Genomic DNA, 23,359 nt, shown 5'->3' with positions numbered 1-23,359 from the left:
CAGTTGTGGGCCTATTAAATAAAACTACAATGCGTTATGATTAATGCATTAATCATTACCTCATTAAATTGTGAACATGTATTATGCAGTGAACACTTGTCATCTTCAGAAGGTATCCCAATGCAAAGCAGCCCGATGTTACCATAGTATACGTACAAAGTCAAACGCCACAATGTACGTGTTGGCGAAGAGACATTTAAACCACTCTTGTGAGCATGAATAGAGTTTACATAACAGTAGTTCATTATGTCAAGTATCTTATGAGCAGAAAAGGATCCGAAATTGTCCTTTAAAATCTGAAACTCATCTCTGGTATAAATACATACACACCTATGTTTCTGGCCCTTTTTTAATAGAAGAGTTCATCACAAGCAGAGGAGAAGAGTAAATTATTGACACTGGACAGGGGTAGAGATTCAGCAGCACAGACAGTCACGTGGAGGGAGTTCCACATTAAAGACACAATAGAGGAGGTGGTCTTGGCAGTCACCCCATTTTATCCATAGGACAACCACTGTTGATTATCTGCAGAGTAGTACTAATTGTATCAGTCCTGCCGAGATCATGGGAGAGTCGACCCTGGAGAGGGTTATGAACTTTAAATCATCTGACCCTGACTATGTTGTCCCATTAACCTTCCTACAGTATCTCATAATCAGAAATATGGCATATGGAGTGGATGGGAAGTCTCATTATGCCTGCATCAGAACCCGGTACCAACACTGTTGCGCTTCTGGGCATAAATCAGCTGCCAATGATGAAGCCTTTGAAAAAAAGACAGGTGACAAGAGAATGCCTACCCACAAACTAACATGTGAAACCTTTTCCTTGAATCGACCTATTCAAACTCTAACAGCTAAAATGTATAAAAAGTATGGATTAATTTCACACATTTGATTATTACACTGTACAGAATATGAAGGAGCACCTTCTGGAGTTAAGAGAGGACTATCGAAGCGACACCAAAATGAGATCTGTAATGCCTCTTCCATCACCATTAGACGAGCTGCCACTTACTAGGGGGGAATTATAGAAGCGGTTCTTCGTCTGATAAGAATACTTTGAGAAAATCTCATATCAACGTGACAATGAAATACAATATATGCAGTCCAATTTGCGCTTGCTCTAAATTCATGGGCGCTGATAATATCCATGAAGCCCTTTAACTGTAATTGTACAAAACCTACTGTGCACTTATAATGAAGTGAAGTTTTCGGTACCATGTTCTTATACACAATGAATACTTTTAGTACATGCGGCCATACCCACCAATAGGTTAAAGAGTATGGCCCCATCTTAAAAAAAATAATCTAATCAATATCACATTTTCATCTTTTCCCACAAACCTTATTTAATCTGCAATAGCAAATGATCACGATGGATTGGGGGGGGGATGTGTATAGGGGCTGGAGAAGTGAGCTACATGATATAAATATATTTTTATTACACAGTTATATTCCTGCTGCTTGTAGAATCTTAGAACCATTAAAGCAACAGTCATATGCAATGTGAGGAAAACGGTCCTGATAGGTGTAATAACACGAGGCATAACCAGTCAGGTTTATGTGCTCTCCCTGCAAAAGCGCATAATGAATCGGATGATGATAGTGCTTTTTCAAGGAGGTATGGGTATTTTGCAGATGATTTAATCAGAACCGTTTCCAATAAAAACAGTTAAGAGTAACAATAGGAGTGGTTAGCAGTTGCAGCCAATGGGGAATTGCAAAGATTACGGAACTCATGGCATGTGCCAGCTAAAACAAAGAAAGAAAATGCTTTCTGTAACCCGAGGCTATGCGCCACGTGCATTTTCCAATGGCATCCTCTGCTTATGGAATAAAAAAAAAAGAGACTTGGGTGGAATCATGTCTGGTGCTGCCTGCTGTGACCTTACATGGAATGAGACCAGAACCTTTGGAGGAAGATGTGAAAGGGGCTGAATTGCAGTGGTAAAAATAATATAACACAAGCTGATGTGCAATTTCTTCTACCGTCTGCTCTGGAACATCCACGTGACATTTACTGAGTTATGTGTGCGGCTCCAGAGCTCTTTGCTGAGGCTCATTGGCTTCCATTGAGCAATTTAGAACACGTAAATTTATCATGAAAACACTATGCTATCGCAGCTTCATTTTCTAGCAGGCACTTGGATGGAACACAGCACTTTCTTTCCACTGGTACTCACCCCAATCATTATTGTAATCAGTCTACTGTTCGATAAGATTCTAATTTACAGTGAAAGCTTTAACGCGAGGTGGTCAAGTGGCTGAGAGAGCTAAATCCTCATGGTGCGAGCATTGAGCCAAAATTGCCAAGATGCTGGGTTCATACCGAACCAGCCACCTGCAATTCAACTATATTCTTAATTTTGGACAAGATACATTATATTCTTACTTTTCCTTCTCTCTGAAATCTGGAAAAAAACATCGTCCACAACTTTAGCCCACAGTTGCATTTTCCACTATATGGCAATGGTGGTAAGTTTGAGTTTGTTCCAATGCTGATTCAGGGCCTTAAATGTTATCCTGAACATGCAGTGTTTTCAAAAGTCTCAGCACAGCCATCAATGATAGCACAAAACATTTTTTTTTACTTTTAATTGCTTTGTTTTTCTATCCCCAACTCCTCTAGATAAAATGTATAATTGATAAGTGTCAGATGACTGACATTCAACCACCCACCTCTTGCATGAAGAATGAAGCAGCACTGTCTAGAGTGAGGAAGTTACATTAACACGCCTGCAGGATACATTTGATTGCATTGTCTTCTGGGACCACATTCTCTGCAGTGATGATGCAGCACTCTGCTTGTTTGTGGGAAGATGTGAAAGCACTCTCATCACCTAATGATCACGCTGATAGCACAACTGGGACACGTTTAGTGAGAAGCCTTGAGACTCTGACATATCTCTAATGTTATGAGCAAAAAATCACCATGGTTTATTTGATAGCACCTGTTGACGTGGAATGGCATAGCACTGTTTAATTATGTAAACTTAATGAGAGGCAATCAAATTGCACTTTCTATTAAAACTATAAATGAGGACATGACTAAACATAGATACTAATGACAAGTATTATGTAAGTTTTAAATGGTTGCCTGATTTCACTGCCCTTTAAAATTATGTAATCAGTAGTAATGGCAATAAATTCCATAATTATTACATGGCTCTTGAGGGGAACAAAAAAACGGAAGGTAACCTGGTATTATAAACAGGCCTCCTGTGAGAATGAGAAGCACTAATGCCCGTCTCTTCGACACCAATAGGAATTTCACGTGAGCAATTGTAATAGTCAGGCCTGACCTGAAGAAAAAGGTATCATGGCATGTGTATCCAATATTCACACTTCCTCCAGTAAACTATCATTTTGTAAACATGTTCTGGGGTCCCAATTTATGTCATGGCCCTGTATGTGACATCCATCTCATAGTTAGTGTGGAGGTTAAGGTCCAGCTTTGTGATTCCTTGCTCACACCACTGCTGGCAGAAGAGCCTCCACACTGTGGGGAGCTCTAGGAGGCATTTGGCCTACTCTTCCATGCTGGCCAAACGTCTTGGAAGAGGTGAGAGTAGCCACACTCGATACCTCACCACACAAGTCCTGCTGATCGGGCGCCACGGTGACGAGGTGCTAACTACCTCGTCTGGTCCACAGGAGGTCGTGGGTTCGATCCCGACCCTGATGCATGCTGTATATTTGGAGTTGGTATGCTCTCTCTCTCTCATCATCACCACGGTGGCTATGAGATGTTAACTACCTCGTCTGGTCCACAGGAGGTCGTGGGTTCGATCCCGACCCTGATGCATGCTGTATATTTGGAGTTTGCGTGTTCTCCCTGCGGTCGCGTGGATTTTCCACTCTGGTTTTTCCCTCCACATTTAGAAACATGCGTTTCGAGTATTTGGCTGCTATACAATTCGACACGATGAGCCACTTTGTTGAGCTATCATTTGTGACAAGGTCGCTTCTGAAAAACAGCTATATAGTTCAGTGGGCCTTACCTGGTAAAACAAAAAGACTTCACTCTTTGGTTCTTTCGGTAAAGTCACGTAGAAATAAAATAAAATAAATAATAGAATACGACGTTTCGATTGCAACACAAGCAACTGTCATCAGGTATGAATGAACGAGAAAACAAACCTAGTAAACATAGAAATGTAATGCAATACAACACAGAGACTCGGTTAGCTGTTGTGTTAGCCGACTCTCTGTGTTGCATTGCATTACATGTCTAAGTTTACGAGGTTTGGTTTCTCAAACTTCCTAATTCTCGCTCTAAATTTTTTACCAGGTTTGTCAAGTTTAAATTTCTCTCCTCCGGCCGCTAAATTTTTACTGTTTTGTCAAGGTCCAATTTCTCTCCTCCGGCCGCTCTCATTGACATGCTAATTTCTCTGCCACACCTCCCCCCTCTATATAATGCCCCGTCACAGAGTCGTTGTTTCTCTGTGTGTCTCTGCTTGTGTGTCTCTCTCTCTGTGTCTCTGTGTGTGACTCTCTCTGCTTGTGTGTCTCTCTATGTGTCTCCGTGTCTGTGTGTTTTTTATCTCTCTCAAATTTATCAATCTTTGGAAGAATGCAATCAACCAGGTAAAGTGTTAACTGTTGTGTTAGCCGACTCTCTGTGTTGCATTGCGTTACATTTCTAAGCTTACTAGGTTTGTTTTCTCATTCATTCATACCTGGTGCAATCTAAACGGCGTATTATATTATTTATTTTATTTTCTTTCTACGTGACTTTACCGAAAGAACCAAAGAGTAATTCCTGCAGTCACAAAAACTTCAAATAAAAAGAGAGTTTAGTTTTGTAGAGTTTAACAGCAGGGCATCCATACTGCTGGGTGGATAAAGACGGGGGGGGGGGGTTGGAAAAACCAGACCATTGTTTCAACTTCCATGCCAGGAGGTCGAACTGGCAACCTCTCCATTGCACCAACCATTGCACTAACCATTGCACCAACCATTGCACCAACCATTGCACCAACCATTGCACCAACCATTGCACTAACCATTAGACATTGGCAGCATCCCTTGGAATAACGTTATTTTCAAGCCACTTCAAAACAATACAAAAAAATTAAAACGCTATTACTGCCTATACTGGGGAGAGGGATCACATCTATTCGCTGCGGTTTTCAAGCCAGCCTTCAAAGATTCAGCAATCCCAGGAATACAAATGAAGATGGGTGCTCGGACTGTTTGTAAACATAAGCGACGGGTAATCCATGACTCTGCCAGCCTTGCATGCCGCAGTATGAAACAAACAACTCTGAGCGAGTAAATACGAACGACGCCGTCGCCAATCACGACTGAAGCCTCGTGTCTGTGCTTCAAGGCCAAGTTAAGAGATTCTGCTCCAAATATATCCCTCACGGGATGGAACGGCGAGTGCTGCCGATTCGTGCACTTAAATCGTGCACGAACGAACCTGTTTCAAAACACCGCCGTATGACGTGTCTAGAAAAAATTACAAACATTTTTATTATATTAAAAATATATATCCCTTTAAAATTCTCCACAATCCAGGAAAGTGGCACTGTGGCGCAACAAATGGGAAGTAAATAATTGTTGTCCTAAATAAATTAGACTGATCCTTGACATTGGCTGCGATATAGGAGTGTGGAATTTCCAACAACTCCCCAGAGCCACCAGTGTCAATAAGCACTGCCCTGCTGTCACTTGGACAGGGATACTTTTCAAATTTCAATTCACAATGTACGGTGTACATCATAGGTAAAGAATGGGAAGCTAAGGAGACAAAAAAAACAACTACTTGAATTTCCATGAAGATCGGCGCATGACATTCAGATGGTTATCTACAACAATGATAGCCACGAGAATAGACTGGTCTGTCAACCCATTATCTAAAGACCCTTTGCTATGAGCACGCTGTTGCTTATGGAGAAACATTTAGATGAAACACCAGCTTGTTAATATCACTGGTTGTAAACAGTTTGAGGTTGCCATGCATCAGGAAAGTAATGGTAAGGATGCATGTTCCATAGTTTAAGGAGTGCTCATAAAATATCACCAGCACTTTTGGGTATTTCGTCATGCACGGAAGAGCCACAACCATGGAAGAATCTATATAACATAGATGGCGATGAGATCATTCATTGATGGCATACAAACTATTGTCAATCAGTGTGTGATCACCAATTGTCTAGCTTTAGACACCCAATATGCAGAGCCAGGGTTATTGCTCTTGGAAGTACCCATAAATTGGAATAAACAGTATGTTTATTGGGAACGCAATAAAATTGTGTGAAGAGTTATTCGTTTTTGTTGTTGTAGTTGTCATTATAATCACTTATTTTCGTGAAAAAAATCCCAGATTCCTTACCGATTAACTGAATATTTTACTGGGGGTTTTGAAACAAATGCATGTTGCATGACAGTTGGAAAGGTACTCAACTAACAAACGCATATTTTTTGCTAACAAAATATTTCTGCTGTCAAATCTTGACTTAAAGCTTTCGTGACTGCAAGAATTAATATTCTTGGGTCTTTCGTTAAAGTCACGGAGATCGGTTCAAAGAAAATAATCAAAAACAACAGAAAACTACGACGTTTCGATCGCTTATGTTGCGATCGAAACTACAACGTTTTGATCGCGTGCGTTGAACCTATCTACGTGACTTTACCGAAAGACCCAAGAATAAATATTTCTGCTGTCTTCATGAATTGTGTGTAGTACATTATAAATAAAGAAAATAAGGTTTTTTTTTTATTTAAAGCTTTCGTGACTGCAGGGATTCATATTCTTGGTTCTTTCGGTAAAGTCACGTAGAAGGGAAACAATTTAAAAAAAAAAATTTTCAAATTTTCTTGTTGTGGTTTTTTTTTACACCTGATGATGATTGCTTGTGTTGCAGTCGAAACGTCGTGAGAATTTTATTGTTTTATATTTTTATTATTTTATTGTTTCCCTTCTACGTGACTTTAGCGAAAGAACCAAGAATATGAAACATTAGTTTGTTTCACTGCCCAGAAAAAAAAAAACAATTAAAGTTTTGGTCCACCAGCCTTCTGGCATTCAATACGAGTGCTTTTCAGAGGCATGTATTTAATCAGGCAAACTATGAACACATTTCAATTTTCTCAGCCGTATTATCCTATAGTGTGTAAAATTATTGGCTGGATATATAACAGTAGACACTGAGGAGTAACAACAGTGGAGCAATGTTCATCGATTGGCCTTTGAGAAATATTCTTAACGAGTCATTTTTTGGATTTTACCACTTTAAAAAAATCCTTGAGACATGTTTTTTTAGGGATTGATATTTTACCATAAATTCACAATAAAATGTGGAAAATGAATGCCAGTACTAGTTGAACATGTTCAAAGTGAAGTAGTATAGCTTTCAATTTCAAAAACGGTTCACGAATAAAAAAAATGTAATTAAGGTTTGATTTGGAAGTTATTGCTGCAATGCGATCGCTCATAACAGCATGTGTTATTTTTGCAGCTCAGTGAATATGACCATTTGCACAGCTACACAGAAATGCTTTTAGCTTTAGAGAGCACGATGCAGGGTACTGTTAACAAACACCTGCTAAGACGAGTACAGCACACAAAGGTGCAGTGTGGCTGGAACCATGCACGACAGACCATTTCCCCACCCAAGTTATGATATGAAATACAATGCACCAGAAATTCATTTTCAAGGATGCCTAGTGTCGTTAAACTTTCAAGGATGAAATGCAATTTTCAAGGATAAAAGAAATTTAAGGATGAAATGACCATGATATTATTTGGGTCTTTCGGTAAAGTCACGTAGATAGGTTCAAAGAAAATAACTAAAAATAACTAAAAATAACAAGTCAAGATATGACCATGATAGTTCCAGATACCACTTGCCATTGATGCTCATCACCAGTAATTAAACTTAAGTCACTGGAAACATATTCTTTCAAACTCTCATTACTCATGCCTGCCTTGTGAAATATGAATGCCCAGGCTCAATGTGTGATTTGTCATCAAGCCTCCGCCACACACTCTAAACGTACACATTATCTAACCTTGTATCTGTATCCAGCTGAGCTAAAATCTCAGTTAGGGGTTTACTTAGCTCGTAATTTTTTCAGGGCCCATAACATGAGTACCACTTGTGGGAAGTCAATATTCAATGGTGTGAATGGTTTTGACATTGGAAGGCCAACATGTAAAACATATATTTGTTTTGTAAACACCGTGCTGCATCTGTTCCTCCAACTGAACGAAGCAATACTTCCGCTGTAGTCAAAACATCTTTCTAAATAAAACAACAGTATAGGCTGGCATAGGTGTGTTTACATACGTGTTTGTGTGTTATGTCCCTTCAGCATTGCAATTACTCTCAGTCAGATCGCCACCACATGTATTAATTTACCGTGCGTAATCACTTTAATAGTATCCGAAATTTAATAGAACATTGTTTTAGGGTCTGGGGAATTGCAAAGCAATTCAGACTGATGCAAAGGAATGAATAAACAATAGAGCCTCAAGAGCAATATCGCAGGCTAAATTATAATTAATTGCTGATAAGACCGATTACCATTACACTGCCAAGGGAATGATATGAGGATCATTGCAGGAGTGCAAATACAGCAGGACTAGAAAAACCCACACTCAGATATTCTGCAACGTTCTGGGAGGGGCCAATTCCTCCCAAAATCCGTGGCACGCCACACATCAGTGGCATCAGTGGCATCCGCGGATTAACGTGCGAGGCGTGCCAACCTCATTATCCGCGAATCTTTTGCAGACTACTGGAGCCCGTGTGGCTCGTCCCACTCGCAACCCATTGCACCAGTATTTCAACGGACTAAAAATGTTTCGCGGGGTCCGCAATCTGCGAGTCGTAGAAGTGGACAGGGATAACCCGGAGTTGCAGGAACGGAACTGCAGGGAAATGCGCAAGTGAGATGTTTTATAGTAATCATTGTTACTGCATTATTTATGTAGCTTTTTTTTATTACATCAGCATAGACCATCTGTGCTGACGTGTTTAGCGGGAGAACAAAAAAAAGTTTAACATAGACCTATATGGCACATTTGGGACATATTGATCATAGAAAAACTCGTAATCTCATGATCTGGGTATGTATGGCAGATAAATGGAACCACGTGTCATACGAATCCCCTCTCGTCTGCAATTAATGCAACAGCACCGCTTCTCCCTCCCGTAACCAACAGGACACCACACATCGGCACAAAAAAATGTTCGCGCATGACAGAACTGACCTCCACGGTGCGCCACGGATTACAGGACACACGATATGGTCCCTCCACCCCCCCCTATCACTGCGAATCATTGGTGTGCTGCTGTATGTGGGAGTTCCACCTCACCCCACCCTGCTATGACGCACTGAGCATATTTACAGTTGCTGTTTTTGCAGGTATTTAACTGCAGTGCACTTAAAACAAGAGTGCAATCTGCATGCAAACAGCGAATCAGAGAATATACAGAATTTCCCCCAACACGATACATAAATGCGCCGTAAATAGCTGTGCCATTCCCACTGCAATGCACGCCGCTCGCAACTAATAATATTTTAGATTTTGCCATCTCATGATTGATTCGCTCTAACCTTGTCAAGTGCTGTGATTTTATTTTCTAGTGATGCACTGCCCAGGTAATTCATGAAGCCATTACAGACGAGTCCTGTGTTGGAGTTTGTCTCGGGGGCAGGCTAATTCATGAAATGGATACCTGTACACTGAGCTAGACAGTTTGGTGTCTCAGCTCTTTAACATCGCGGACACGTTCTGTAAGATGAATTATTTAATTAAACGGCTCCTATGTGTGTTGTGTGCAGTGGGTGCATTCAGGCAATTAAGCTAATTGCTTATCAACTCACCTGCCTGCTAAGCTTTGACAAAGAGGACAGACCTGTGGATGGCGTCTCGTGCAGTGGTTTGTTAATTGTCAGTATGTGTCTGCACAAGGACACAGACCAAATGAAAGGATGCATGTAAAAGCAAATGTAAGCAGATATCCATTCGATATTTATACAAATTAATAAAAAAAAACATATTTAGGGACATCAAACCTACCGGCTTTCCAGACCATTATTATCAAGCAGCATTTGTTCAACTCTGCAAGCTGTGGACCGGTTTTTATATTTTTAGTCACGTTAGCAGAGTGCTCTTGCCAGTCAGCAAAGTGATCCAGACAATCCCATGTGGTAATCCGAAAGCATTTGTTGAACAAGCCTGACGATGCTGATGAGACCCAGCAGGTCAAAACCGAAAGCTTTAAATCAAAATTTTACCGCCTCTACGGGGAGGGTTTCCACATAACTTTAAGATCCTTCAACAAACTCCGGGATAAGAAGGCTCAGCTGATCGAGTCTCTCACCTTTCTGAAGAGATGCCGCGACTCTGGGGTAATACCAATCGCATTTACACTGACCTCTGCTGCTGTAACTTCTTCTAATGCGAAACAAATTCTTTTCAAAACTAGCTTAGCTCTTATCTCAGAGAAAATCAGACTTATACGCACCGAACTAGATCAGTTAGACAAGACACTCTACAAATCACACTTATCATTGACGGCAACAATGTCCATATCGGATTGGGAACATGTAGACAATATGACTGCCTCTTCAGCTGCTACTATGTCGACCAAATGTAAGGACAACCTGATTTCCAAATTTAACCTCCTCTTCAACAAAAGACCGGACCCACACACCAAAAAGCTAGACGTTAACAAAGTCGTAATTAATCGCAGTAACAGTTATATTTCAGATGGTCTGAAATCCGTTTTAGCTAAAGGTCTAAACTTTGCAGTCACACCTAAACACATACCAGTTAATTATATCATTGCCCAAGTAGACGTTGCTCTCAGGGGCCTGGGTCACATCGCTGCAGACGTAGCAAGATCTGAAATCGCTGCAACCCTCAAAAATGCTAAGATGCCAGCTAGCAACCTCAGCAAAGATGAGCGTTTTGAATTATATAAATTAAAAAAGAGGGATGACATTGTAGTCCTCTCAGCTGACAAGGGCAATGCTACTGTCATCATGCATAAAATAGAATATAACAAAAAAATTAAAGAATTACTCGACGATGGTAGCTATACAAAAATAAAAAGAGATCCCACCAACAGCCTCGTCACACAAACCAACAAAATAATTTCTGATTCAACCGCATTAATTGATCAATATAAAAAGTTTTCGTTGAAACCTTCTGCTGCCAGGCCACCAAGATTATATGGCTTACCAAAATACATAAAGTAGATACACCCCTTCGTCCCATCGTCTCTACTATCAACTCCCCAACCTACAAACTGGCTCGTTTTTTGTCTGAAATCCTGTGTCCTTTCACTGGGAAAACCACCTCTGCAGTACAAAATTCTACTCACCTGGTATCGACAATCAAGGGTATTTCCCTGTCCCCAGACGACCTGTTTGTCAGTTTTGATGTAGTTTCCTTATTCACCAAAGTTCCTGTACCTGACACCATCGCAATCATTGAAGACTTGGTTTATCAAGGACTAAACACTGAGGTACCACCCCTGGTGAGACACTGCTTAACCAATACATACTTCGCTTGGAATGGAACTTTCTACAAACAAACTGAGGGCACCCCAATGGGCTCCCCCCTATCTCTGGTTATAGCTAACATTTTCATGGAGAAATTTGAGACTGACGCCATCTATACTGCCACTCTGCGCCCAACCTTATGGAAGAGGTATGTGGATGACACTTTTGTCATCTGGCCACATGGCCGGCCTGCTCTAGACCAATTCTTCGACCACATCAATTCCATACACCCAGCCATCAGATTTACCATGGAAGTTGAAAAAGATGGCAAGCTACCATTTTTGGATGTCCTAATAAAAAAGAGACCTGATGGTTCAATGAGCCACTCTGTCTACAGGAAAGCTACCCATACGGATGCTTATCTGAAACCGGATTCCCACCACCATCCATCACAGAAGAATTCTCTCAGCAAGACTCTGTACCATAGAGCCCAATGCATATCCGACCAGGAACACATAGGCAGTGAACTCAAGCACGTACACCAAGCTCTTAAGGCTAATGGTTACTCCGACTATACAATCCGCAAAGCTATCACTCAAACCATGAAGAAGGACCCTCTTGAGGAGCCTTTCAAAACCATCACTTTACCCTACATTGCGAGGATCACAAAAAAAGATCTCCAAAATCTTGAATAAACACAAGATCCAGGTCCGTTTCAACACATTACATAAAATCCGTGATCTGGTTCCGTCTGTAAAAGATGTGATTCCGGACATACAGTACCCTGGTGTCTACAAACTAAGTTGCCTCTGTGGTAGTAGTTACATTGGAGAAACCAAACGCCATGTCTCGGACCACATTCGTGAACAAAAAGCAGACCTTAAACACGGTAGGACCAACACCTCGGCCGTGGCAGATTATTGTTATAATTCAGTAGGCTCACATGACATTGACTTCTCCAAGACAGAGGTTCTTTGTAAGCCATCTGGCTACCATGAGAGATTCGTTCATGAGGCTATCCACATATACAAGCACAGAGACAATTTCAACCGAGAAGATGGATTCTGGCTTAGCAATCATTGGAAGAATTTGATAAACCATTTCAGGTCTTAATTGATTGTTCATGCTTACGGTGGCTTTCAGACAGCATACATTAATTTTTCGTCTCCCCCCTCCTCTTTTCAGAACATAGATGGACTCGTCCTTCTAAAAAACTGCCAAATCGCTGCTCGTGGTGCAAACGTATTTTTTTAAATAAATAAGTAAAAACAACGTTCGAAAATAAATAAATAAATGCGGACCACCACTTCTTTCAAATGTTTCTTGCCGTTGCTTTTCACACCTGATGATGACCGTTTGTGTTATGGTCGAAACGTCGTGAGAAATTTTTTTTGTTTTACATATATTTTATTCTTTTATTGTTTCCCTTCAACGTGACTTTACCGAAAGAGCTAAGAATATAGGTCAAAACCGGTTCAGAGTTTCTACGCGTGAACAAATGCTGCTGGATAATATTGGTCTGGAAAGCCAAGAGGCGAACTGAATACAAAAACGTGCAATTTACATGTGGAGATGCAGAATGGAGATCCGCTTATATTTGCTTTTAGCCACAATACTCAACGCATGCTTCACAGATCAGTCTGTGGACACATTGCTGCGTGCAACCCGCCGCCAGAGGAACGCCAGCTAATTACGCCGCTCCAATTTGAAAGGCTAATTGATGCTTGGTTTGCCTTTCAATTCCAAAATTGTTATTGTCTGACTTAGTGCCATAAATAAGCATGTGGAAAATTAACAAACAAAAAACATAATTGAGAACCACTGTGCAAGTAATAGACTGAGCAAGGCTGCCATTCAACATTGATAATGAGGGCGGGCACAGATTGCTTAGCGACAAACTGAAGCAGAGTTTCTGCAAAAACTCAATTCGGCATGTAATGAATAGTGTGAATCATCAATGGTTTTGCCGAAAACTTATTTTTGCACTGAAATTGACATTCATGGCAACAATCCATGCAATGTGCATGCATTTACCATGTGAAAATGTTTTGGTCATGTTAAATCAATGCTGATGGAATGACTGATACTGTCCAAATGGAACAGACGAAATGAAGAGCAACACAAACCAGACAGCAAAAGTCAGACCAAAAAGTGATTCGCGAATCAAAAAATCACGCACACAAATTGCGACAATTCATAAACTCAGAGAGGATGGAGGTGATGAATCGTTCCATGCTCGATTAATATTCACAATGAATGGAAGCAAACCAATGTGCCTGAAGAAGAAAATGTTCAATCAGTGCATACAATTAGTTATGAAAATATGAACCAGCAACATAGACACTGACAAAGAAAACAGAACGACGAGCGAGGATATATCCTTGCAATTACACTGGAAGACAGAAAGTGAAGAGCATGGATTGAAGAACAATGGAAATCAATTTTACTGACCATTAACAACAGTAGGTGCACTCGGGTGTGACATTGCTGAAATAAATCATGGCCAATGGACAAGACAGGTGATAGAATAGGGGCTAAAGGAGAGAATGTTTCCAGAATTACATCCGCCATGGGGATGGGACTACACGATCGGTTCACTTGCAGCAGCAAGACGGATTGTGGCATCGGGGTAACAAGAGGGATTGCCACCACGTGGGGAGGCCTTCACCCAACAGTCGAGAGACAATGGCAGATGATGATCTCTGCACAGTGAGGTGTTTGACCATCTATCTGTATGTTTCTCTCGCCTTTGTTGATATGAGCTCAATTTTGAACGCACCGCTGTCGATACTTTGTCAGTGACATAGCGTCGTTAATCGCTCAAACTATGAAAACAAATACAGCGGACACTCCAAAAACATTGGACGACATTTAATAATGTTAATAAAAACAGTTTCGCCCTTGTTGGGCTTAGGAAGGTTTATTTGGTGAATATTCTCAGGCCAATCACAGTGAAGGCATGGATTAAGGTCTGGAGACTAGCGAGGCCACTCCAGGACCTTAATGTGCTTCTTCTTGAGCCACTCCTTTGTTGCCTTGGCCGTGTGTTTTGGGTCATTGTCATGCTGGAATACCCATCCACGACCCATTTTCAATGCCTTGGCTGAGGGAAGGAGGTTCTCAGATTTGACGGTACATGGCCCCGTCCATCGTCCCTTTGATGCGGTGAAGTTGTCCTGTCCCCTTAGCAGAAAAACACCCCCAAAGCATAATGTTTCCACCTCCATGTTTGATGATGGGGATGGTGTTCTTGGGGTCATAGGCAGCATTCCTCCTCCAAACACGGCAAGTTGAGTTGATGCCAAAGAGCTCTATTTTGGTCTCATCTGACCACAACCCTTTCACCCAGTTGTCCTCTGAATCATTCAGATGTTCATTTGCAAACTTCAGACAGGCATGTATATGTGCTTTCTTGAGCAGGGGGACCTTGTGGGCGCTGCAGGATTTCAGTCCTTCACGGCGTAGTGTGTTACCAATTGTTTTCATGGTGATTATGCTCCCAGCTGCCTTGAGATCATTGACAAGATCCTCCCGTGTCGTTCTGGACTGATTCCTCACCGTTCTCATGATCATTGCAACTCCACGAGGTGAGATCTTGCATGAAGCCCCAGGCTGAGGGAGATTGACAGTTCTTTTATGTTTCTACCATTTGCGAATAATCGCACCAACTTTTGTCACCTTCTAACCAAGATGCTTGGCAATGGTCTTGTAGCCCATTCCAGCCTTGTGTAGGTCTACAATCTTGTCCCTGACATCCTTGGAGAGCTCTTTTGTCTTGGCCATGGTGGAGAGTTTGGAATCTGATTGATTGATTGCTTCTGTGGACAGGTGCCTTTTATACAGGTAACAAGCTGAGATTAGGAGCACTCCCTTTAAGAGTGTGCTCCTAATCTCAGCTCGTTACCTGTATAAAAGACACCTGGGAGCCACAAATCTTTCTGATTGAGAGGGGGTCAAATACTTATTTCCCTCATTAAAATGCAAATCAATTTATAATATTTTTGACATGCGTTTTTCTGGATTTTTTTGTTGTTATTCTGTCTCTCACTGTTCAAATAAACCTACCATTAAAATTATAGACTGATCATTTCTTTGTCAGTGGGCAAACGTACAAAATCAGCAGGGGATCAAATACTTTTTTCCCTCACTCTATGCTCACACTTCAGAGTGTGAACTGACATAAAAATACTGAAGTGACATTCCTAAAATTCAGCAGGGAATGCCTGAGGCTCAGAGATTCAAACCAGGAATTCTAAGTTTGAAGATTACAAAATTCCACTCATATATTAGGATTATGGTATATGTTTGCCTAAAGCCTATTCTTACATAAGTATGGAGTGGTTTTGATATGCCATCGATCATTGAAACATTCTTAGTTTCATTAGAATAGACCTGGTTTGTGAGTTTTCTGCAAAAATATGTCACCGCCACCAGCATCACATTGCCACCACCACTACCCAACACCATCACAGCCAATATACCATCACCATCAGTACGACCAAAATCATCACTGCTGTAAGAACCATTGTATCCCTGACCATCTTCATCAAAGCATCATTATACTCATCACTATCATCACCATATAACCATCATCACAATCCACCATCATCGACCTCATCTTCATCACCACCACCGCCACCTTCAACACTAGCACATCACCACCACCAAACTCAATGCTATCATATCACAAAAAAAACACCCTCATCACCTTCATCACCCCCAACACCATCATCAGGATCATAATGGTCTTCATCACCACTATCATTACCAACCTCAAGGTTCTCACACCACCACCACCACCACCACACTCAACTCTCACACAACAATAACAACAACAACAACAGCCGCCACTCGCCAATAAGTGGCGGCAACGTCAGCGCGGTGCTTGTGCCAGGCTCGGTCGGTTGCGCTTCAAGGCCACGTGAATCCGCGCAACAGAGACGCAGGTGTGCCGGGTTAACCTGCCCATTACCTTGTGGAGGAGTGGCAGCAGCTCGCCGAGGGCGAGGCGCGAGTGCACAAGCACGTCGTACACGGCGCACACCGCCAGGACCGTCACGCCCTGCTCCTTCCACAGCATGCTGCTCACGGCGCACAGCACGCTGCAGCCCAGCCATGCCCAGCGCCACCACCTCCTCCTCCTGCGCAGGCTGCCGCCGCCGCCGCCACCGCCGCCACCGCCAACGAGCCCGGCGCCGGCGTGGTTCCCGTGGCTCCCGTGGGCGTTCCCGTTGGTGTGCCGCTCCCGGCAAGGGACCGCGCCGTCCTGAGTTCCGGCTTCGGTGACGGGGGAACGGTCACGGCAGCCCGTGGGGGGCAGTGGAACTCCGTTGGTTCGGTGGTGGCGCTGGTTGTTGTGGTGCTGCTGGTGGTGCTGGTGGTGGTCGTGGTGGTCGTTGTGGTGATGGTGGTGTTCGCCGTCGGGCTGCGCGTCCCGGGCGCGGCAGTAGCGCGCGTAGGCCAGAAGCGAGAGCAGGAAGAAGAGGCCGGCGCCAACGTCGGCGCGGCCCACCACCCCGGCCACGGCCTCCGTGTGCACCGGGTGCACCGCGAACAGCAGGCCTGCAGGCGTACGCACACAGCCACAAAGGTCCCACCACAGTGTAGCCTTCAGCATATGTTCAGGGCAAATACTGTTAGCGAGCACCTATTGAGGCTGGCACGGCATACGAGGAGATTGGGGCGAACACCGTGAACTGGCTGCTTTTGTCTCCCCAATACCGATGTGTACACACACCACACCAGCTGCTCATTTAAGGCTGAGTCGATCATTTATAAGAACATTTCTCATTGATATTAGCCATGAGTGGGAATTGAACATGGGTCACCGGGTTCATAGTGTCATGCGCTACCCAGAGACATACAAATACAATCACTTAGGGATGGCATTGGCTGTGGTGTACATGTACAATCGTATTTTTTTTTATATATCAACACCCTCATTTTGTGATGGTGCCATGATGTAACGGTTAGCTCACTGCATATTCAACTCAAAGCCCAGCCACCTTTGAACCACGAGGTATGCATTAAAGGATGAGTCGACCGAGAAGCGCTGCGTGAAAGGTTAAGATTCAACTTGCCACTGATATTATACATGGCCATGAATTGAAGCCAGGCTGCCAGGATTGTAATGCTGTGCAGAAATCACAGCACACACACTAGTCAGTTTCACTTAATACTTTAACTTTGAATAGATAAATATGAAGACTATTCTCCCCCACTGGGCAAGTCTTATTCGAGAATGGCAGCTATGTTACAAATACCTTTATCATGTTTGGATTCTCCCAGAGAAAATATAATTGGTTCATTTAAAATAAAGTGAAGCTGCTACGACCAGCTAAATGCAATAATACATTAATATATTTATTAATTCTTTGAATTATCGATTAATAATAGGTATATATACATGGAGTTTGCACGTAATTTTAATACATGAATAATTTCCGTGTCCAAGGCTCAGAACGTGCTTGTAAAAAAGAAGTTAATGGTGATGATGTAATTGTTGTGGAGGGCAAATGCCCAACATACACCCCCATTTCAAAATTGCTGCTAATTTACCGATTGCAAGAAAAATACTGTATTTTTTAATATATATATACAATAGCTTTCGCACTAACATTAAGCCTAGGAGATGCTTGCAGGCATACAGGACAGTTCTCGCCAATACCAGAAAAAGTATCCTACAGGGCCATGATTACAATTGCTATAACAATACCAACACAAAGGTATTGCCTCGAAATAGTGGGATTACATTAAATGCATTGCATTAAGTTACATCACAGTATTCCTTATTGCAGTATATACTTTTCTAAAAAGGGTGTATGTTCTTTATTTCATAAACGCTTGCAATAATTTGTACGAAATAATTGTATTAAATACATCCTGCATATAATATATCCACCTCCGGGTTCTCAATTGAACAAAGCATCCGATTCGTTAAATATTGTTTATTATTACATTACTTTTAATTTAAATGGAAATATCAATGAAGCACATTGGTTGATGGAAAAGTGTGTGGCTTGACAAAGAAAATGAGGGTTGACTTTTATAGAACCGAGTTGTTTTTCTAGACACAACAGTTGCTTTGAAGCGCAATGCACTTGGTATATCAAAGTTCAGAGGCTTTAATCTTCACCCAGAAGAACTCTTAGTCTCGCTCCTCAAGCCACTCGTCTGAGCAAACTTCAATTTCACTGACGGTCACGGCACACGTGCCCATCCATCAGCATGGAAGGGGACTCCACGGTGCAATGTGGACATTTGGAGTTGAAGACGGCAGCAGCCTTCACGTGGCCCACTCTGTCATGTGAGAAATCACGATGAATGCCATCATCAACCCGGCAACTGAACATCAATCGATGATCTCCAGGCCTCCAGAGCAACAACTCAATGTGGACATTTCAATGTGGCCTCAGTGTGATGGTCACAATGAAGATTCTACTCATTATACAAATCATCTATATATTGGAATTCAGCAGCAAATATATTTTTTTATCTGTACATATAAAAGGGAAATTTGTGAATGTGTTGTCTGTTTAAAATGTTTGGCGTACTTCCTGACATGTAACAAACTTGACATTTGCCATGTGGGTACTTTCCAGACTGTACACCATGCAAAAATTATAAAAATACACTTTTGTATATTTATTTTTTTTGGGGGGGGGGGAATAATGCATATGTTTTGCACGGCACATCTCTGTCATGTGACCCGTGTGCGGAAGCCTAACGGAGTGTGCCTGCTGATGTCACCCCCCCCAACCCTCCGCGGGTAAAGTTCTTCGCGCAGCATTGGTTTATTATTTGAGTCGATTACTGCCGTACGCACCCTGAAAGTTGTGTGTCTGCAGCAAGCACGTGTATGTGTACCTATGGACGCGCGCGTGTGTGTGTGGTGGGGGAGCGGTAGTGTAGTGGTTAGCGCACTGCGCTACAAACCCGGCCACCCGAATTCGAATCCCGCTCACGGTCACCACCGGTGACGATTATTTGAACCGGTCTTGGGCCTCCCCTAGGTCGACTCAGCCTCAAACGAGTCACTGGTGTGGTGTATGAACATCGCCACTGGGGAGACAAAGGCGGCCGGGCGTCGTGAATCCAAGTCCCGGGCGAGGCCGGGTAGTGAAGCTAGTAAAGATATATAATTTGGTCAACAACATGGATAAAACGAATATTATTATACGCATATTTTTGCAATAATTGAATTAGTTAGTGTTTAATCTGACTACGTAATGTGACTGCAAGTGCAGCAACAACCGGAATCATGATGATGGCAGTTTGCCCTGTAGGTAAAACAAGTAAAGGATTGTATAGGCACATGAACAAACACTACAATACAACTGTAACATCTTTGACAAGCATGTATTGTGGTGAAGGCTCTTCTTTGCAGTGGACAGGGATTTTCTAGAAATGGTAAATTAGTATACTGTATTAAGGTACCTAAAGCAATGCAATTTAGAGTATACATGAAGCAAACCATCGAACACAGATGGTCACTGCATCGCACGCTTTCCGATGCGACCGTCTGGAACGCTCTTCCTTCCAATATTAGGAAGGAACTGAAGCTATAAGCTTTTAAATGTAAATTGAAAACTCATTTCTCTATAAATGTTTTTTTTGTTTTTAGTCTGTTGTCCTTCCCAGCACCTCCGATAAGCACGGTTGGATACGTTGAAAAAAGTTCAACATACGTACATACATGTTTACCCTGTAGTAATAATGCTGGATGCATTATGCAATGTATTCTCGTGCACAGAGTTCTGAAGAAATATGGAGGCCTGAAGCCTAATGTCATTGTGAGGACACAACACCAGAGTGCAGTGTCACCCAGTCAGATGTGAAATATTCCAAACTGGTGGGCACAACGGGATGTTCACTCATCTGCATTTAATCAATTATTTCCAATGTGCCCCGTAAAATGGATCACATTAATGGAATTTCACGGCCGAGTGATACGTGGCATGTATATTAAGGGGAAGGGAACTGCTGCAATGGGACATTCAGTGCCTGATTGGTGTGCCATGCCATGCTTCGCCAAAACACACTGCACCAACAGTAATGTATGCACAAACAAGCCAATGACCAACACGACACGCTGTGGGTGTTGGCTGTTGCGGTGGCATTGGCGTCACCAATGTTACGAAGCCCCACCTTCCCAAGAGCAAGCAATGCTGCCAGCGGAGGAAGACGTGGACGCAGCAGTAAAGGACGAGGCAGAGATGGATTCTGTTGGGGAGTAACTGGCAGTTCCGTAAATACTGTAGTGTGGTCGCAATGTGTGGACATGAAGACAGTCGGGCACACGCAGGATACCCGATGATCACTGTCACATTCTCATCCTCCTCCGCGTGCGGTGGTGGGAAGACATAGACAAGGGGCCTGTGCCAGAGCCTCGGTCATAAACAAACTGACATTATTTTAATCATAATAAATAATAAAGTTCACGGCACTCACTCACACACAATTGCACATTTGTCACTGTATACCTGAATGCACGCGCACGCACACAGGGCTGTTCGTAGTAAAATTTGAATTTTCAGGGTTTGTTTTTATCCACTGCTGGATGAAGGCCTCCCAATGCTGTCGGTCGTGGGGCTTGTTTGGTCTTCATCACCCTGGACAATGTGGGTTGGTGAGGTCGGCAAGTGCCTATTAAGGTCAGCATGATGCACAATGCTGTGCTGCGGCTATTCCCATGCTCGGCCACATTTGCTTCTGCAAATTTGATGCCGACACACTATATTAGGTACATTCAGGCTTAATCAACATAGCGGAGGCCCAGGCAGGGTTAATATGGAATGTTATTATTATGCATGGTTATGAATTAAGCCCTGATCCGCTTGGATTTTCCTATATTGATATCCGCACATTATCCTTTCAGGCTGAGTCGATTTAGAGGAGGCTCATGCCACGTTCATAAACCAATTTTCCATTGCTGTTGTGTTTGGCTAGAATTTGGATTCAGATCGGCAGGATCGTGGTGCTGTGAGCTAACCACATTGCCATTCGTGGCCCCATACGCACGTACATATGTAAACAGACAGTCATGCATATACACCAAACAATGTTTTTTTTAAATCACCAGTAAAAATTACAACAAGTATTTATGACAAATAGAAGTATAACAATTTGCTTACCATGGCTATCTTCATTTGTTTTTCAAAGTAATTTAAGTATTGTTTAACTGTGAGGCTGCAGAGTTCCATGCAGACCTAACCATTGCTCTTGGTCCCAGAATGTCTACTCTTTGCCAGCCGTACAAACTCACAAACTCGCAAATAGAGCTTAATTGTGTGAATTTAAAAAAATGTGTTTATCCTGGATATCCTGTGATACAACTTGCAGAGGGCTGCACACTGTTATTGCATGTTCTTGAGGCAGTTGTCAGGCTCATTTTGGGATCATTTATTTTCTAGGTGCAATGTAGAGTCAACATTCTCACAGGCACATTTTTATTACTTCAGCCACTCGGGAATAATGCACGATCTCCCCAGTTCTCACACAAGCGCACACACACACACACAATGCCCGTTAGCTTTATAGACTGTTGGGGCAGGTGCTGGTGGTAATAACGAAAGTGGTTGGGCATGGTGCAAGTCATGCCCTACCACTTGTCTCCCCATTGCTGACTCCTTTGACCTGTTGGGTTTACAGTGATTGACCTAACGAAGGCACAAAGTTAAAATCACAATTGTATTCCACTTTTCACCAATTGGACACAAATCATTGTACACGATGCACACATTCACAAATGGGTACACATGCACAATGTTTGTATACGTACAAATACCCACATAAGCGTGCAACACACACTCGTGATTGCACGTGTGCACGTAAATAAAACAACACGTGCACACCATACAGAGATAGAGATCTCCCCACATTGCCTATTCGGCAAGTTCTGTTAGTGAGCACCTATAAATGTCAGCACAGCACACAAGCAGGTGGGTGGCCAGCACCGCGCCTGACCGCCTTTGTCTCCCCAGTGCTGATGTTTGCTCATGGCACCAGGTACTCATTTGAGACTGAGACAACCTAGGGGAGGCACAGGAATGGTTCAGATAATTGTCACTGGTATTGGCTGTGAGTAGGAATCGAACTCGGTTTGCTGAGTTCATAGCACAGCGCATGAATTACTACACTACTGCTCCCCACACAATACATACAAGTATAAAAGCACACATACAGATGCACATGCATTTATATAAATAGACAAGCATGTACACAAATGCACGTGTGCGCATCCACAACCACAAAAAAATAGCTCTACATGCACAAGAAAAAATAAAATAACGTACATGTATGCAGAGACACAATGCATTCCAAGAACAACTGTACAACATGCCAAAATAATACATAACATTTGTAAGAATGTTAGAAATCGGGTGAACATGTTTTGTATAACTTGTCCGACCTCATTATGGGATAAGATAAATATTATTTGTATCATCAAAATACATAATAGGGGTTTTTTTCCCCTTTTTTCTGGCAACAAAACTAAAACCTTTTTTTACAAAGATTCATGTCTGCATTAACCACAATCCCTGCAGTCAAAATGCAAACAAAAAACATACTATGATAATATATGCATTGTCCTTGAAACTAATTGGTCCACACCAAGGGACGGCTTTCTTTTGAGCCTCGACCCAATTGGTGCTCGACCAGATGACGCGTCAAATGACGCGTCATCTTATCGTATCCCTCCTTTTTTGGAGGCGTCAGATGACGCGTCATCTGGTCGAGCACCAATTGGGTCGAGGCTCAAAAGAAAGCCGTCCCTTGGTGTGGACCAATCAGTTTCAAGGACAATGCATATATTATCATAGCGTGTTTTTTGTTTGCATTTTGACTGCAGGTATTGTGGTTAATGCAGACATGAATCCTTGTAAAAA

At 42.4% G+C, this 23,359-nt stretch overlaps 1 protein-coding gene across 1 annotated transcript in view; it reads right to left on the bottom strand.

Annotated features, from left to right (window-relative positions):
- TMTC2 (transmembrane O-mannosyltransferase targeting cadherins 2) overlaps nucleotides 1–23,359 on the bottom strand; it is a 322,742-nt gene that overhangs the window by 116,399 nt on the left and 182,984 nt on the right. The window contains exon 3 of the mRNA XM_032948785.2: nucleotides 16,444–17,033. Within this exon, the coding sequence (XP_032804676.2) occupies nucleotides 16,444–17,033 (590 nt within the window). The remainder of the gene's footprint in view (nucleotides 1–16,443; nucleotides 17,034–23,359) is intronic.

Source organism: Petromyzon marinus, chromosome 7 (assembly GCF_048934315.1).
Source record: "Petromyzon marinus isolate PM22_M1 ecotype Great Lakes invasive population chromosome 7, UKy_Petmar_22M1.pri1.0, whole genome shotgun sequence".
Classification (NCBI taxonomy): domain Eukaryota; kingdom Metazoa; phylum Chordata; class Hyperoartia; order Petromyzontiformes; family Petromyzontidae; genus Petromyzon; species Petromyzon marinus.
This window is presented reverse-complemented; position numbering and strand designations above follow the sequence as displayed.